The sequence below is a fragment of the Bicyclus anynana genome, chromosome 11 (assembly GCF_947172395.1).
Source record: "Bicyclus anynana chromosome 11, ilBicAnyn1.1, whole genome shotgun sequence".
In the NCBI taxonomy this organism is placed as follows: Eukaryota; Metazoa; Arthropoda; class Insecta; order Lepidoptera; family Nymphalidae; genus Bicyclus; species Bicyclus anynana.
In genome coordinates, this window is record NC_069093.1 from 2,738,817 (window position 1) to 2,756,939 (window position 18,123).

At 34.5% G+C, this 18,123-nt stretch overlaps 1 protein-coding gene and 1 long non-coding RNA gene across 2 annotated transcripts; both read right to left on the bottom strand.

The window, feature by feature from the left end:
• Nucleotides 1–258: 258 nt before the first annotated feature.
• Nucleotides 259–5,602, bottom strand: LOC128198519 (uncharacterized). The gene is made up of 4 exons (XR_008251278.1): nucleotides 5,479–5,602; nucleotides 5,008–5,094; nucleotides 3,228–3,358; nucleotides 259–2,632 (listed from the first exon to the last, which is right to left on the bottom strand). It is a non-coding gene; the product is annotated as an uncharacterized LOC128198519 (long non-coding RNA).
• Nucleotides 5,603–6,931: 1,329 nt separating this feature from the next.
• LOC112056853 (uncharacterized) lies at nucleotides 6,932–17,865 on the bottom strand. Its single transcript, XM_052884317.1, has 6 exons — nucleotides 13,046–17,865; nucleotides 11,346–11,487; nucleotides 8,505–8,786; nucleotides 8,010–8,096; nucleotides 7,536–7,622; nucleotides 6,932–7,148 (listed from the first exon to the last, which is right to left on the bottom strand). The coding sequence occupies exons 3-6, from the start codon at nucleotides 8,546–8,548 to the stop codon at nucleotides 7,058–7,060; spliced, it is 309 nt and encodes a 102-aa protein (XP_052740277.1). The 5' UTR covers nucleotides 8,549–8,786; nucleotides 11,346–11,487; nucleotides 13,046–17,865; the 3' UTR covers nucleotides 6,932–7,057.
• Nucleotides 17,866–18,123: the final 258 nt, after the last annotated feature.

Consider the following 18,123-nt stretch of genomic DNA (forward strand, 5'->3'; position numbering starts at 1 on the left):
TTTTCACAGTTCAGCTTTTGTAGACGGAATAGCTTTAAAATAAATATTTTTAAAAACCATTTCGATTAATTAATTAATTTAAACAGATATTTACCAACTCTGTCGATTAATTAATTAATTTAAACAGATTTTTAAAAATATTTATTTTAAAACCACTCCGTCCCCAAAAGCTGAACTGTGAAAATATTAAAAACAATATAATAGCACAATATTTTAGTAACAAGTAATTGTATATAATAAATTAAACAATAGAAAGAATAACAGTTTCAAGTTGAAATGTCTTTATTATCAAATAAAAAATCTTATGCACTTAATCAATAACTAAGTAAACATCAGCACCTAAAATGTAATCTACATATATTCATTTTGCTTCTAAAACTAAATTTTATCTGTAAAGTAAAATGAAAACCAAAATAAAAATATATCTATGCATCAATTGGGTGACTTCACTGAGATATTTTGGAAAATCAAGTCAATTATAACTTAACCAATTCATACATAAAAAATATAGATTGTCGGGATATTTGTACATATGATAAACTATGCAAACGTCACGCAGTTTCACCAGCGTAGTTCTCGTTCCCGTGGGAATACAGAGATAACAATTATGGCCTAATCCATGATTATAATGCTGTAAGAAATTTTTAAATCAGCAAAATAGTTTCACAGCCTATTCAATGCAAACAAACAAATAATCAAATTCTTCCTCTTTCTAATTAGTATAAATTTCATAAACAATAAAATTATTAGAATTTGGCTAATGAAAGTAGAAACTGAAATCACCCGCCAAATTTTAAAAAATCGGAGTAAATTCTCAAAATTATAGTGCAAATATTGGAATTACTGAGTTTAACACTTATAGTATAGGTAATAATGTATTCACAAAGAAAAACTAATTTAAATAAATTATGAAAACGCATGTTTTTTTAATTTGTTTATATGATTTTTAAATTTGGCGGGCAATTTCAGTCTCTACTTTCATTAGCCAAACTTTACAACCTAATGCGATAACATAATATTACTTTTAGGCGAATCAATAGAGCATTTACCATCTACCTCCTCAGAAACAGCTCTGATTTTGATGATTATTTTTGTTCAGTTTGTTTCTTCATATCATTTGAAATCAGAAACCTTTTGGAGTGAGGATGGAACGATTTATACTATTTAACATTAGTTATGCTATTTATATAATAAATAATTAAAAAACAAACACTACCGACTTCAAAAACACAAAGTTATGCAGTAAACTAATAAGCTGAAGAAAACATTATAATATTTTCTATCTACTGATTACTGAAGCCGGTGCCAATTGTACAATTAATGGGTAGGCAATCAATCGTACCGTTTTTTTCCACCTTAAGGATTCGAATTGTTTTCCGAAATTTATATGGGACCTACTTCGAAATTTCTTTACAAAAAGTAAAGAATTTTCAAAATCGGTCCACTCAGTAAAAAGTTACGCATAGTTTAACATTACAATAAATGGGAAAACAAATAATCATCTTCTATTTTCCTACTATAAGGTTTGAAATTGTTTTCCAACATTTTATGAGACTTTTAGGAATATACCCTTTCTATCAAAAAAAGAATAATCAAAATCGAACCACCTAATAAAAAGTTATGCTTGGTTTTACATTAAAATGAATGAGAAAACAATCAATCGCACATTTAGGATTGGAATTGTTTTTTAAAATTTATATGGGAGCTTTACAATCAAAATACCTTTACAATCTATAAAGAATTTACGAAATCGGACCACTTCGTAATAAGTTACGCATATTTTTACAATACAATTAATGGGAAAATAACCAGTCATCTTCGTTTTTTTAAAATTTATAATGATTTGGGACCATTGTCGGAATATACCCTTTCTATTTAAAACAAAGTTATTCAAATCGGAATTCGAAGACATGCTTGGTTTTAAACTAAAACAATCAAGAATGATCAAGCAAAAGAATTATCAAAATCGGACTACTCATGTTAACAGTTATGTTTGTTTTTACATTACAAAAACAGGGGATGATTGATTGTTTAACCATTAATTTTAGTATACAACCAAGTATAACTTTTTATTGAGTGGTCCGATTTTGATAATACTTTTTTTATTATAAAGGGTTCATTCCGAAGATAGTCTTTTAAAGATATGAAAAAGCAATTCGAACCCTATAGCTAGGAAAACAATAGATAACTAATTGTCGGCCCATTAATTGGACCATTGGCACCGCCTTCAAAGTGATCAATAGATAGAAAATATTATAATATTTTCTTTCGTTTGTTAGTTTTCTGCATAAGTTTGTATTTTTGAAGTCGGTTGTATTTAAAAAAAAATATGTATAAATAGCATAGATATTTTGTAACAATATAAATAATTTCGTCCACCAAAACATTTCTGATTTTAAATAACATAAAAAACATGACATGAAAAAAAAATCATCAAAGTCGGAGCTGTTTCTGAGGACTTCCAGCATATGCTTGTTTTATTTATTATTTGATTCCATTATTTCTTTCATAAAAATGTGACATTTTTCATTATGAGAAGTATAGACATAAAGAGACGAATTTTAGTATTCCAAAGAATCATGGTGCAGGTGCCTGGTCCATTGATTATATTTGTTACATCAATTGTTGTGACCTGTAATAGAAAATTTCATTTAACATAACTTTTTAAAATGCACTGAAAATTAATATTTAAATAATTATATATAATAAGAATTCCTATTCTCATCAGGGACAAATTTTTAGTCTATTTTCTGCTCCATTTACAAAAAAATCATTTTAGGAAGCTCAGCTGTAACCTTGAAAAGTATAGAAATATGGATATTTTGTTACATTATTTACAAGCGGACGCCCACTACTTCGTCTATGTGGAATTCAGTTTTTCACAAACTTGCACACAAACTTAAAGAGAAATTATAATGTGTTTATTTCAGTTTTTAAAAACAAAACTGTAAGTGTATCTAGGAAACATGTAGTTCATTGTTATTAAGCAGGTCAAAACTACCTTGTTGGTTCAGTAGTTAGCCCATGTGTTTTGGATCACGAGATCCTGGTTCTGTCTTTAAGAGATACTGAGTTTTTGCTTCTGCTAACAAATTCTTAGTCTGGAGTTGGGAAGTTGGTGGTGTCACACCCCGTGCCTCAGAGAGCATGTTAAGCCGTCGAACCCGGTCATTATCATTAACCAATCTAATAATATCAACCTAAGCCAAATGAATAAAGCAAGTTACCTTGTGCTATTTTGCAAAAATGCCAGCAGCAACGTGGCTGCAGTAGTGTGGCTCGGGGACGGGTACAGCTAGATCTTCATCTTTTATTTCTATCTCATGATATTTAACAATATATCTTCATTTTACAGCACCTGCAAACATAAATCAGTAGTTATACATTTTACATAATTATTATTGCATGCACTGCACCTGCAAAAATAAATAAGAAGTATACATTTATGGGGTGTAAGGGGGAGGCTAGTACCAGTCAGCCTCTCCAACTGCCAACATCACCTGCACGTGGTGCACCCTGCAGATTGACCGACGAGGCTCTGGGGACCGACTAATGGCGGTTTAACCATTCTGATTCAGCTAGACTTCACAAGTACCACAGACCTGTGTCAGGCAGCAGCGATACAGGTGCGAGAAGTCTAGGCCTGCGAATGACCAACCCGCATGCCCAGCGTGATCATTTATGGACATTACCTTGCAATGTATAGTACAACACAACAAGATCCATGCAAGAGGCCTATGTCCAGCAGTGGACGTCTATCGGCTGATAAGGTATACATTTTACATAATTATTATTGTTACCAGTTAATATCTAATATAATCCCAGAGGATGTTGCTATTTCGTGATCTAAACCAGACATTTTACTTTAGCATAGTACTTGCAGAGCTTACTGTCCCGTGAGAGACTAACATTCCAAAGGACCACAGTATAAAACTGAATAAATGTTATGACCTAACAAATGAACTAACTAAAATGGCTATATGGTTAGTCTGTACGCCGTAGAGAGGTGCGAGAGGATTACCAGCAAAATCTCTCTATAATTTGCTTAGAGACCTTGGTCTCTCTAGAAGTGCAGATTTGGCTTACCAAATTTGGCAGACCTTACTACGCAGGGAGAACAACACGAGCAGAGAAGGGGAGTGTTAATCAATTGTCAAGGAATTCTTTAACCTTACGTCCATTGATCACAAGTCCAAGCTCTGCTCAGCGTTTTTCTCTCTGCCACGTGATGGACACCCACATAGTGAATCCATGAATTGGTAAGATATTCACGATATTGGTAAGATATTCAAGATATACACTAAAATAATTTAGTTGAGTAGGGTGAGCAACAATGACCGCGTGAAATACAGTTTTTCACAAATCTCCCTTGATTTTTTCAGGAATAAAAGTTAATTTTAGTGAAATTTATCAATAGTTTTTTCAAGTGATTATAGTTATATACACAATACTAAAATGCAAACAAGGACTTTTAAATTTTTCGTCTGTCTGTGTTTCTGTTTCTCTGGGATGATCTTTGGAACGGCTGAACCGATTTTATTTGGACTTTCATTGGAAGATAGAGGAAGTTATTGAGCAATATTTAGGCTACTTTTTATCCCAGAAACATGGTTCCCGCTGGATGTTCAAAAACTGAACATCACACGGTTGAAATCGCGGGCGTCCGCTAGTATTATAATATTGGTTAGCCAATGTGGTTTTGGATAACGAGGTCGTGGCTTCGAATCCTGGGTCAGGCTATCAGATACTGAGTTTTTCTTTCTTCCAAGAAATTTACAGTTCTCAGCCTGGAGTTGGTAAGTTGTTAGTGTTACACTCCCTTGCCTCGTCCAGGTCATTATCATTAACATCTGATAGTGATCCACGATGAATTTCACTTTATCACCCTTAGCTCACCAACCTTTATTGTAGCAGTGTGGTGGGTCTAAACTCCATAACCCCTTTTCTATAAGGTCTGGCTCTGTAGTGTCGTTAAAATAGGCTGATAATGATGATGAAGCAGGTTACCTTGTGCTATTTTGCAAACATGCCAGCAGCAACTGTGGCTCAGCACTGACTGGCACAGCTAGACCTTCATCTTCTATTTTGCTACACCTGAAAAATAAACATAAAGAATAAATTTTATGTATTTTCACCAGTTAAAAAACAAATAAAAACTAAAAGAATTTTATTAAGTGAAAAATGTGAAGAATAGATTATGAAAAAAATATATAGAATTGAATTAAGAGCCTCCTCCTTTTTTTGAAGTCGGTTAAAAATAATTCAGTTAAATTCTCATCTTGGAGTTGGGAAGCCTTCAATTCCGATTATTATCATTAGTATCAGATAGTGGTTATTAATTAATTAAACATTTTCACCCTAATCCCACCAACAGCATTGGAACAGTGTGGTGGGTCTCAGCTCCATAATCACTTTTCTATAAGGCCTGGCCCTGTGATGCCGTTCAAAAAGGCTGATAATGATGATGAAGCAGGTTACCTTGTGCTATTTTGCAAACATGCCAGCAGCAACTGTGGCTCAGCACTGACTGGCACAGCTAGACCTTCATCTTCTATTTTGCTACACCTGAAAAATTCAACATAAAGAATAAATTTTATGTATTTTCACCAGTTAAAAAACAAATAAAAACTAAAAGAATTTTATTAAGTGAAAAAAAAATTAATTAAAAAAATACAACCGACTTCAAAACCTAAAAACGTACCCACTAAACTAAAAAGCGAAAAATAACATCATAATATGTTCTACCTGCTGATCCGTATGAAGGCGCTGCTAAGCCGGTGATGTATTAATTCAAGCCATGTAAGAATATCTTATAAATTTAGATTTTGCAGACAGTGTTGTTTTATGTGACCCTGTCAGAAATGGCTTAAATTAAAACAACACTGGCTAAGCACCGCCTTCATACGGATCAGCAGGTAGAACATATTATGATGTTATTTTTCACTTTTTAGTTTAGTGGGTACGTTTTTAGGTTTTGAAGTCGGTTGTATTTTTTTAATTAAATTTTTCATTATTTTTTCATCTTTAGTGTAAAATTTCATCTCAAACGAATACATCAGACCCCTAATGACAGTCACAACCCATTTTGGTACAAAATTCTCAGCAATACAAATTTATCAAGCCCAACCACAAGGTAACTACCGTAAACCTTAACGGTTTACGGTAGTTACCTTGTTGTTTGGGGTTCCCTTAATTGACCTTCATCATCAGACCCCTAATAACAGACACAACTCATCTAGGTAGAAAATTCTCAGCAATACGAATTAATCAAGGCCAAACACAAGGTAGTTACTGTAAACTGTTAAGGAGTTCCCTTAATTATCCTTGGTCTTCATCACCAAACCTCTAAATGACAGTCACAACCTATCTATGTGGAAAGTTCTCATTAATACAAATTAATAAAGCCCAAACACAAGGTAACTGCTGTAAATCGCCGAGGAGTTCCCCTCGTCAGTTTTATTGCTCCATCATCAGATCGATTTTAAACCTTCATGAAATTGTAGTGCTTAAAAGTACTAAATGGAAAAGTTTACGAACACACTAGACACCCATATAATTTTCGAAAGTTCCCCTCAATTTCTCCAGGATTCCACCATCAGATCTTGATATGATGGCAATGGGACCAAATGGGGACTATACCGCTTCAAACAAAAAAAGAATTTTTGAAATCGGTCCAGGCGACTTTGAGTAATCGGTGTACATACATAAAAAAAAAAATACCGACCGAATTGAGAACCTCCTCCTTTTTGAAGTCGGTTAAAAATGTGAAGAATAGATTATGAAAAAAAATATATAGAATTGAATTAAGAGTCTCCTCCTTTTTTTGAAGTCGGTTAAAAATAATTCAGTTAAATTCTCATCTTGGAGTTGGGAAGCCTTCAATTCCGATTATTATCATTAACATCTTATAGTGATCCACGATGAATTTCACTTTATCACCCTTAGCTCACCAACCTTTATTGTAGCAGTGTGGTGGGTCTAAGCTCCATAACCCCTTTTCTATAAGGTCTGGCTCTGTAGTGTCGTTAAAATAGGCTGATAATGATGATGAAGCAGGTTACCTTGTGCTATTTTGCAAACATGCCAGCAGCAACTGTGGCTCAGCACTGACTGGCACAGCTAGACCTTCATCTTCTATTTTGCTACACCTGAAAAATTAAACATAAAGAATAAATTTTATGTATTTTCACCAGTTAAAAAACAAATAAAAACTAAAAGAATTTTATTAAGTGAAAAATGTGAAGAATAGATTATGAAAAAAATATATATAGAATTGAATTAAGAGCCTCCTCCTTTTTTTGAAGTCGGTTAAAAATAATTCAGTTAAATTCTCATCTTGGAGTTGGGAAGCCTTCAATTCCGATTATTATCATTAGTATCAGATAGTGGTTATTAATTAATTGAACATTATCACCCTAATCCCACCAACAGCATTGGAACAGTGTGGTGGGTCTCAGCTCCATAATCACTTTTCTATAAGGCCTGGCCCTGTAATGCCGTTAAAATAGGCTGATAATAACGATGAAGCAGGTTACCTTGTGCTATTTTGCAAACATGCCAGCAGCAACTGTGGCTCAGCACTGACTGGTACAGCTAGACCTTCATCTTCTATTTTGCTACACCTGAAAAATTAAACATAAAGAATAAATTTTATGTATTTTCACCAGTTAAAAAACAAATAAAAACTAAAAGAATTTTATTAAGTGAAAAATGTGAAGAATAGATTATGAAAAAAATATATATAGAATTGAATTAAGAGCCTCCTCCTTTTTTTGAAGTCGGTTAAAAATAATTCAGTTAAATTCTCATCTTGGAGTTGGGAAGCCTTCAATTCCGATTATTATCATTAGTATCAGATAGTGGTTATTAATTAATTGAACATTATCACCCTAATCCCACCAACAGCATTGGAACAGTGTGGTGGGTCTCAGCTCCATAATCACTTTTCTATAAGGCCTGGCCCTGTAATGCCGTTAAAATAGGCTGATAATAACGATGAAGCAGGTTACCTTGTGCTATTTTGCAAATATGCCAGCAGCAACTGTGGCTCAGCACTGACTGGTACAGCTAGACCTTCATCTTCTATTTTGCTACACCTGAAAAATTAAACATAAAGAATAAATTTTATGTATTTTCACCAGTAAAAAAACAAATAAAAACTAAAAGAATTTTATTAAGTGAAAAATGTGAAGAATAGATTATGAAAAAAAAACATAGACTTGAATTGAGAACCTCCTTCTTTTTTTGAAGTCGGTTAAAAAAGTGAAAAAAAATCAGTGAAATTCTCATCTTGGAGTTGGGAAACCTTTAATCCCGATTATTAAGATTAGCATCAGATAGTGGTTATTAGTTAATTGAACATTATCACCCTAAGCCCACCAACAGCATTGGAGCAGTGTGGTGGGTCTCAGCTCCATACCTCCTCTACTATATGGAGACAATGATGAATGATGGATGTGTAGGATTAAAATAACTTCTATGAAACATAACCTATTTTAACATACCTATTGCCTGATTTCCATCTGTTAATGCTATATTTGCTAAGCATTGTGTGTTAATATTATTTTAGTCTATTGTCTTCTTTTAAATTATCTTCTTGAAATTTCTTAGTCTGGCTTGCAAGTAATGCTAAATTTGGGCTCATTTTTTGTAAGTTTGTTGGTACTAAACTTCTGCGAACATTGTTTATTTTTCAAAGCTTAGATTGCTTTTTGAGACATTGTAAATATTTTTTATATTAAAAACCGTCGTCATGCGGGTAAAATTCATGAGAAGAAGCAGGATTGCTGAAAGCATTAGGTATATATTTTAATTTTAATACATAATAAACTCTTATTTATCTCTCTCTCTCTCTCTCTCTCTCTCTCTAACTGCTTTATTGGTTCAGTGTAACTATCATGAAATTCTGAGTTTGAGTCCTGGGTTGGTCTATGAAATATTGAGCATTTCCTTCTTTCAAGAAACTCACAATAAAAATCTATACTAATATGTATTCAACCCATTTTGAAATTAAATGTCTTAAATGGTGAAGCATAACATTGTGAAGAAACCTGCATAACTGAGAATTTTCTTAATTGTCTAGGTGTGTGAAGTCTGTCAATCCACATTGGGCCAGCATGGAGGACTAAGGCCTAACCCCTCTCGTCCTGAGAAGTGACTCGTGCTCAGCAATGAGCCGAAAATGGGTTGTTAATGTGTATTATGAAGAGGTAAAGTTGGTGGTGTTCTAGCAGGTAAACTCTGGATCTACTGAACCAATTTTGAAAATTCTTTTACCACTAGAAAGCCACGTTATTTGTGAGTATCATAGGCTATATTTTATCCGCGTATTCTCAAACTGCAGAAAGTTGGTTAATATTTATATTAACACATTACACACATCACTAACTAGTCTCAAAGTAAGCTTAGCTTGTGTTATGGGTAGTAAAAGCTCAACTGAATGATGAACGTTCATAAATAAATTATATATACTTAATATACTTTATAATATTAATATTGCTCCATTGAGAGCTGTGATAGCCCAGTGGATATGATCTCTGCCTCCGATTCCGGAGGGTGTGGGTTCAAATCCGGTCCGGGGCATGCACCTCCAACTTTTCAGTTGTGTGCATTTTAAGAAATTAAATATCACGTGTCTCAATCGGTGAAGGAAAACATCGTGAGGAAACCTGCATACCAGAGAATTATCTTAACTCTCAGCGTGTGTGATGTCTGCCAATCCGCATTGGGCCAGCGTGGTGGACTACTGGCCTAACCCCTTTCATTCTGAGAGCAGACTCGAGCTCAGCAGTGAGCCGAATATGGGTTGATGACGTATACTTTATAAACTCCAAGCCCACCAACCGATACTGATGAAGGAAGGATTAAGTAGCATCTACAGGGTGCTCAGGAGTATTTCCTATAACTCTAGGGTAGCTCCAAGTTCTATAAGGAAAATTAATTTAAAATGTCTAAGGAACATCCGACCAAAGTCAACCGACTTCAAAAACATACTTACTAAACTAAAAAACGAAAAATAACATTATACTAAGTTCTATGTATCTAGTTCTATGTTCTAACTGATGATCAGTTTGAAGGTGGTGCTAGCCCAATGATGTATTAATTCAAGCCATGTAAGAATATCATAAACATTTAGGTTTTTCAGACAGTGTTCTTTCATGTAGTTCTTTCAGTAACAGCTTAAATTAAAACAACACCGGTTTAGCACAGCCTTCAAACTGATCATCAATTAGAACATAATATGATATAAACTTAGTATAATATTATTTTCGCTTTAGTTTAGCCAGTATGTTTTATGTTTTTGAAGTTGGTTGAATTTCTTTAATTAAAATTTTTTATTTTTCCATTTTTAGTGAAATCATCCTAGATATTGATCTAGCGCCAAAGGTATGTTGCTATGAGTCGTGATAAAACATTGTATTTGATTGCGTCTGACTTAGATTCAAACTAATTACTATTGTGAACCATCGAGGAGTTCCCTTAACCATCCTTCGTCTTCATTACCAGACCCCTAATACAGTCACAACCCATCTAGGTGGAAAGTTCTCATCAATACAAATTTATCAACACATGGTAGCTACTGTGAACCGTTGAGGAGTTCTCTTAACTGTCCTTCGTCTTCATCAGCAGACCCCTAATACAGTCACAACCCATCTAGGTGGAAAGTTCTCCTCAATATAAACTAGTAGCTAAGGTAGCTCCTATAAGTGGACTTGTATTTATGAGAAATAGTCCAGAGCACCCTGTATAAAATGTAACTTAACTATGCCTAGTTTGTTTCAGCTGATGCTATGAACAGCACCAATACATATAAATAAAATTTAAGTGTATGTCTGTAATTTCAAAATAACTGTGTTTTCTTAAGTGCCTATATACAATACTGACATACAGTCATACTTTAAAATTTTCATCTGTCTGTTTGTTTGAGCTAATCTCTGGAACAGCAGGGTCATTTTAATGGGACTTTTACTGGAAGATAGAGAAGATTATTGAACAACATATAGGCTACTTATTATTTTGGCCATTACTTGTTATTTAACATGGGCATACACTCACAACCACATAGACACTGAAATACATCCATGCTCATCACACTAATATGATGAGTTCAATTGCCACAACTGGCTATGGCGTGTAGATGCAAAGAGCAATGATGCTATCTACTTCATCACTGGAGAGCTGTTGCTAGTGTTATATCCCTATATCTCAGAGAGTATGATATGCTATATATCCCAGTCATTATCATTAACACCTGATAGTGATCCTTTTATAATTTAACTTTATTACCCCAAGCCTAACAACCCACATTGGAGCAGTGTGCATTTTACAGTAGGTGTTTAACTTACCTTCTTATTCTCTCTCTCTCTTTTCTTCTTACAGGCAAAACATCTCGTCTTTTTTAAAAATGTAGATGACAAACCATTCATAGTTCAATGTAAAATTTATTCTAAAAGTCCAATGGTCTAATCATTGATTATCTGGACATTACTGAAATAAAGAGAGTGAGTAAATTTAATTAAAAATACATAAACATACTACGCATGAAGAGACAGATGATAATCTTAGCATTCCGTGCAGGTGCCAGGTCCATCGCCTGGTAGAGAGAAATACTCCGAGCAGAGTCCTGGAGTTGTGACTACAGGATGTAGGGTTAAGGAATTCCTTGACAATTGATTAAACTCCCCTACTTGTGTTGTTCTCCCTTCTTAGCCAAATTTGGTAAGATCCTACTAAGAGCAGCTTTGGATACTTATTCTTCTATCTCTCTTTCTTCTACATAGAAGTTGCTGCAGTCCTAAAGATGCCAAGGTCTTTAAACAAGTTATAGAAAGACTTTGTTGGTAATCCTCTCGCACCTACTTCTACGGCAGACAGACTAACCACATAGTCATTTGTTATTATTATTTATTACAAAACCTTAACAGGAACCAGGTGAGAAATATAATTAAAATGTCCAGAGGCAATCTGATGATAGAACAGAAACACAGATGAGGGAATTCCTCAACTGTTCACAGAAGCTACATTGTCAAAAAGAAAAAAAAAAGTAAAATGTGCAAAGCTTAGGTCTTATAGCTAAAAGCTTTTTCTTTCAAACAACCTTCAATGAAAAATGTAGCTTATTATTGGCAAAAGCTTTTATAGATCAAGGCAAGAAAAATATTGCCGAAATGGCCCCCGTAGCACAGTGGATTAACTACGCAAAAGTCCTGGGTTCTATCCCCGGCTGGACCGATTGATGTTTTCTTTCTGGTCTATGTCTGGCTGGCTAGTTAATACCCTACTGGCAAGCGATTTAGTGTTCCGGTGAGATATTATGTAGAAATGTGTGTGGATTTTCATCCTTTGCCTAACTAGTTATCTTAGATTGCATCATCACTTATCATCTTATTCTATAATTATGTCAATGAACAGATTTTCGTACAAAGTAAAGAGTAACATACTCTTCATTAGTCTGCCTAGTGCCTAACATAATTATAAAAACTTGTAATTGTAGTTTCAAATTAACAAATTGTTCTGGTTCATCATTACATAATTATAAACTATTTATTATAGATTCAAAAATAAAACTCAATTTTACTCTACCTGCCTTTAGTACATATACCTGTGGTTTAATATTGAACAGTGGTATAGTAAAAAATTTACTTCTGGTAACAGATACTTTCAAATTAGTTCATGGAATTTGCTTTTCTCAGATGTTCATTTTCATTACCATTTCATAATTAACCTTATGTTGCTCCAGATTAAGCTACCTGTGATAACCAAATGAAAATCTGTTCAGTAGATCCAGAGAAGTAAACATTCAGACTGCTGCAGGTCAGACAGTTATTTGGGGTGCATTGCATCTACAAACATCACCATAATGTGTAAACCTAGCATAATTGTATAATTGAGCACGAGTTTCATAAGAATTCGTAGGATTTTAATAATTCCCATATCTTGAGAAGACTACTAAGAAACCTAACTAACTAACTATTGTAATCATTATCTGATCAATAGCTATTATTAAAGTATTTTATTATTAGCTAAAACTAAAGTAGGTACATACCGGAGACTAAATTTGTAGAATCAAGTTTCGGTAATCTCTGTAGGGTCTTCTCTGGATCATCGGCAGGCGAAGAACCACACTCAAAGCATTTTCTTTTGTTCTTCTTCATAGTTATAGAGACACTTGAACTAACAAAGTCTTATTTTTAACATAATGAAAAACCACAACACTCAGATGAAACGTAAAAGACTTATAGATCTTCTCAACATCAAGAATGGCGAGGATATTACACAGCAGATTGCTTAAATCCAATCCATGAAGAGGTCTTCATAAATATTAACAGGCCGTGGCAAACATTTATTTTATTATTTGTGAATTTGTGTTTTAAAATATTTGGTGAAATGACGCCATTTTCATTTTATCACATTTTTATTTTTTATTAAGAAATTGGGGCTGCCACACTTCGTTTAGAAAATCTTACCCATACGTTACTAAAACAATATTCAACGAGAGTGTCTCTCTATATTTTTGTAGAAGAAAAGTATTTATTCAGTTATTAAAGTCATATTTAAATCTAAAAATGTATTAGATTTATCACAATATTATGTCAGGCGTGAGCTACTAACGATAATAATATTGCTACAACTACCAGACGGTAGAACCGTATGGATGATGACACCACAGGTCTAGCCCCCGTAGGTATAACCAAACTTTGTTCGAGAGTTGACCCGGCCTGGTCGCGACTGTCTTCACCCTACGATCACCCCATGTTCAAGGAGCGTAGGTATAGCTCGCGTTTCGACCTCTAGTATGAAGTCCAACTACTGGTTGTAATATCTTTTCTGTGCTTAAGTAGAACTAAGGGCGTAGACAGAGAAAGTCGTCCACGGTACAGGGTATATAACCTTTATATTGGGAAAAGCGCGGGAAACTTCTAATTTGGCGGACGTGTTTTTGGTTTTCGATTATAAATAATTGTAAAGTGGATCAGTAGAGTGTAAAATAGTTGTTAGTTTATTATTATTATTACTTATTTATATAAAATTGTGTAAATAGTATACATATTTAAATATTTGGTAAGTGTCTTTTCTATACTATGGGGGTCGATCCCCCAGACGATCCCGGCGGTCCGGGAACCGGCCCTGGACCTCCTTTAACGTTTACAAAAACACCTTCTGTAGCATATAATATTACCATTGAGGACTCCTCAATGGACACAGAGGATGGTCTCTTTCCTAAATCTGAACGGAAACGTAGTAAACCCCGTAAAAGGTGCAGACATTGCAACTCTAAAAAACGTAAAAGTAAAGACGGAAAAGTATATGATCAGTGTAAATGTTCTGATGACTCCGATGATAAATCAGTTCCTATTGAAATAAATAACGAAAATAGTGAAAAAACTGACTTACCGACCTCCTTCCCTCCACAAAGTACAAAACCTCTAAACAGAAAATATGTGGAATCAGACTCAGGCCCTTTCACTGTTCACGTCCAAAAAATAACATCATCCCCAACGGACCCTGTTACTTTACACCCAATCCAATTTGGTAAAGATTTGAAAAAAATTAACATTAAGAACATTGTCAATGGTAGTTTAAAGCGTATTGGCAGAAATAGAGTTTCCATGGCTTTTACAAATTATAAAGATGCAAATTTATTCACTGAGAATTCTGTAATTGCTCTTTCTTATAAAGTTTTTATTCCTAGCTTCACTATTACAAGAGTTGGTATTGTAAAAGGTGTGCCCCAGGAATGGTCGGAGGAAGAAATTCAGGAAAATATCACTGTTCCTATAGGATGTGGCCAAATTATCAAGGTTAGGAGAATCAAAAAGAAAAATATAACTGATGGCAAAATTTCATTCTCCAACACCAACATGGTAGTACTGACTTTTGATGGACAAGTGCTACCTAAAAGGGTGTACATGTGTTACACAGCTCTCCCGGTAGAACTATATATTTTCCCCACAATACAGTGCTATAACTGCTGCAAATTTGGCCACACTAAAGTCCTCTGTAGATCAAAACCACGTTGTTTTAAATGTGGTGATGATCATACCTCAGAAACATGTTCAGTTATATATGAAAACTCTTGCTGTCTCCATTGCTCCGGTCGCCACTTTGCCACTAGTAAAGTATGTCCAGAGTTCTCAAGACAGCAAAAGATTAAAATTTCAATGGCCCAGAGCTGTTTATCATATGCAGAAGCAGCCAAGATCCACCCTCCAACATCAAAATTGTATGCTGATGTAGCAGCTTCCTCTCCTCCCAAGTCTGATGAAAAACACCCTACCTCTAGCTTTGGATCATATGAACCTATGGCATCTAACAGTTCTCATAAAAAAACTGTTTTCACTCAACGTCGTGCCCCTCCTAAACAAACCGGAGGGTATGACCGCTCCATGCATGAAACAATTAACAACGAATATAATAATCACAATTCTCAAATGCCTGATGGTAATGTTTTGAAACAGAGATCAAATACAATCCCTCAGCAATCTATTGCTGAAATAATTTTGGAACTTATCAAATTACTTTCAAATTCTAGTTGTTCATTTTCAAATACTAACTTTTTACCGTCCAACGTCGCCAATTCTTTACTGACAGCTTTAAACCAAAACTTTAATAATTATGGACCACAAAATCCTTCAGTGGAACTGTAGGAGTGCTGTTAGCAAAAAAATAGATATTATTTACTTAATAAATAAATATAAGCCTATGGCTATATGTCTCTCTGAGACATGGTTAAAATCAGAGTTTCCCTTTAGGATCTCTGGTTTTGTTACTGTAAGAAGTGATAGATTTGATGGGTTTGGTGGAGTGGCCATTCTCATTAAGAACACTTTTTCATATAAGATTTTTTCTCTCCCTCCTCTCAGTGATGGCATTAATGCCATTGCTGTGATTGTAAATAAAATTTGTATTATTTCTGTGTACATACCTCACCCTTCCACTTCCTTATATAATGAGTTTAGTCAATTATTATCTACTTTGCCTTGCCCATTCTTAGTACTTGGGGATTTCAACTGTCAAAATCAATCATGGGGAAGTTTTAACACTAACTATTATGGTGAATTGATGACAGATATTTTAGATTCTCAAAATGTATGTATATTGAATGATGGGACTCCAACTCGACGCACTCGCCCTGGTGAAGGCCCTAGTGCTCCAGACTTGTCACTTTGCTCTCCAAGTTTAGCCTCTCTGATATCCTGGAGTGTACTTGACCACACTTATGGCAGTGATCATGCACCTATTGTACTTATTTTACCTATCTCTAGCCCTTATTCTAATCTACAATATAGTAAAATACAATACATAATATATATATAGTACAATATATAAACTAAAGCATAAACTGCCAGATAACTGGAATACATTTAAACATTATGTTGATCAAAAGATATCTAGTCTTCCTATTGTTAATGGTGGTAATGAAACAATATGTTCAAATGAGTTTACTAAAATTTTAATTGATGCTGCTAACACTTTATTTCCATTAAAAGGTAATAGACAGGGTAAAATTCCATTTCCTCCTTGGTGGGATCATGAGTGCACTATAGCCATCAAGCAACGGAAAGAGGCTGAAAAAAAATATTGTTCTGTGATGACTGCAGAGAACTTTGAAATATATACCCAAATAGCTCGTTCAACTAGCAAGCTTCTCAAAAAGAAGAAATTTGAGGGTTGGAGACGATTTTGCGAATCCATAAGTCCAGATATTTGCCCATCGTTAGTTTGGAGAAATATTAGAAGATTTAAGTCGGCTTTCTATTCATCTTCATCAGGTACCTTACCAATTGAGCTAGCCGATCAATTTATAGACAAGTTGGCTCCTCCATATGTTCCAAACTTTAATAATGCCCAGTGCTGTATTCCTTACTCTGTAATGCCCCCTTTAGTTTATCCGAACTGAAAGGGGTGTTGTCTTATGTAAAAGACTCATCTCCAGGCGAAGACGGTATTACATACTCATTCTTGATTAACTGCAATGACGCTTCTTTGAACTATTATTTGTGTGTTATTAATGCAATTATGTTGTCTGGTAACATTCCTTCTTCTTGGAAAACACAAATAATAGTTCCCATATTAAAACCTAATAAACCAGCCTCTGATGTTTCTTCTTTTCGTCCAATTGCCCTCTCTTCTGTTCTTGCCAAATTAGTTGAGCATCTTGTTAAAAATAGGTTAGAATTTTTCATTGAACATAATAATATTTTGACAGCCAATCAGCTGGGATTTAGAAAAGGTCGTAGCACCATAGACAATATTAATATACTTGTTTCGGATATTAGGTTAGGATTCTCGAAGAATGAGGCAGTTCTTGCGGCCTTTCTTGACATTAGCTCAGCGTACGATAATGTGTTGATCTCCGTCTTACACAATAAATTACATGACCTCCATGTTCCCCAAATATTAATCAAATTTATCATCAATATGCTTTCTGAGAGATGTATTAAATTAGACCTACACAATGGTACTCAACTTTCAAGGCTGGTATGGAGAGGCCTACCGCAGGGGTCGGTCCTTAGTCCATTGCTGTATAATGTATATACTTGTGACTTAGAGATATTTTTAAACACAAACGTAAACGTCTTGCAATACGCAGATGATCTCCTACTATATATCTCGGACAAGTGTATACAAAATGCAAGTAAATATTTATCGTCTTCCCTTTTTAAATTAAATAAATGGTTAAATCTCAATGGTCTGGAATTATCGGTTACTAAAAGTACTGTGGTTTTATTTTCTAGAAAGAGAATCATTCCTGAGTTTAACGTACTTTATATGGATAATCCTATCCCTGTAAAATCTGAGGTAAAATTCTTGGGAGTTATTTTAGACTCCAAACTTACCGGAGTACCTCACTGTAACTATATTGTAACTAAATGTGAAAGAAACCTAAATATGATCAGGTGTCTAACTGGTGTCTGGTGGGGTGCTCATCCTGCATCCTTACGTCTTATTTATAATGCCTTAATTCGTAGCTTGCTAGATTACGCCACTTTTGTTCTACAGCCATGTAGTGCCGTAGCTTTTAATAAATTAGATTGCGTACAAGCCAAAGCTTTAAGGATCATCCTTGGAGCTATGAAATCTAGCCCTATCAATGCTATGCAAATAGAGTGTGTTGAACCA

Bases quoted from the DNA above. Each gene is read 5' to 3' on its own strand.
- LOC112056853 (XM_052884317.1), bottom strand. From the start codon at position 8,548: ATGCTTAGCAAATATAGCATTAACAGATGGAAATCAGGCAATAG. The intron at 8,097-8,504 runs GTATGTTAAAAT...TTAATTTTTCAG, and splicing joins AGATGGAAATCAGGCAATAG to GTGTAGCAAAATAGAAGATG. The intron at 7,623-8,009 runs GTAACCTGCTTC...TTAATTTTTCAG, and splicing joins TATTTGCAAAATAGCACAAG to GTGTAGCAAAATAGAAGATG.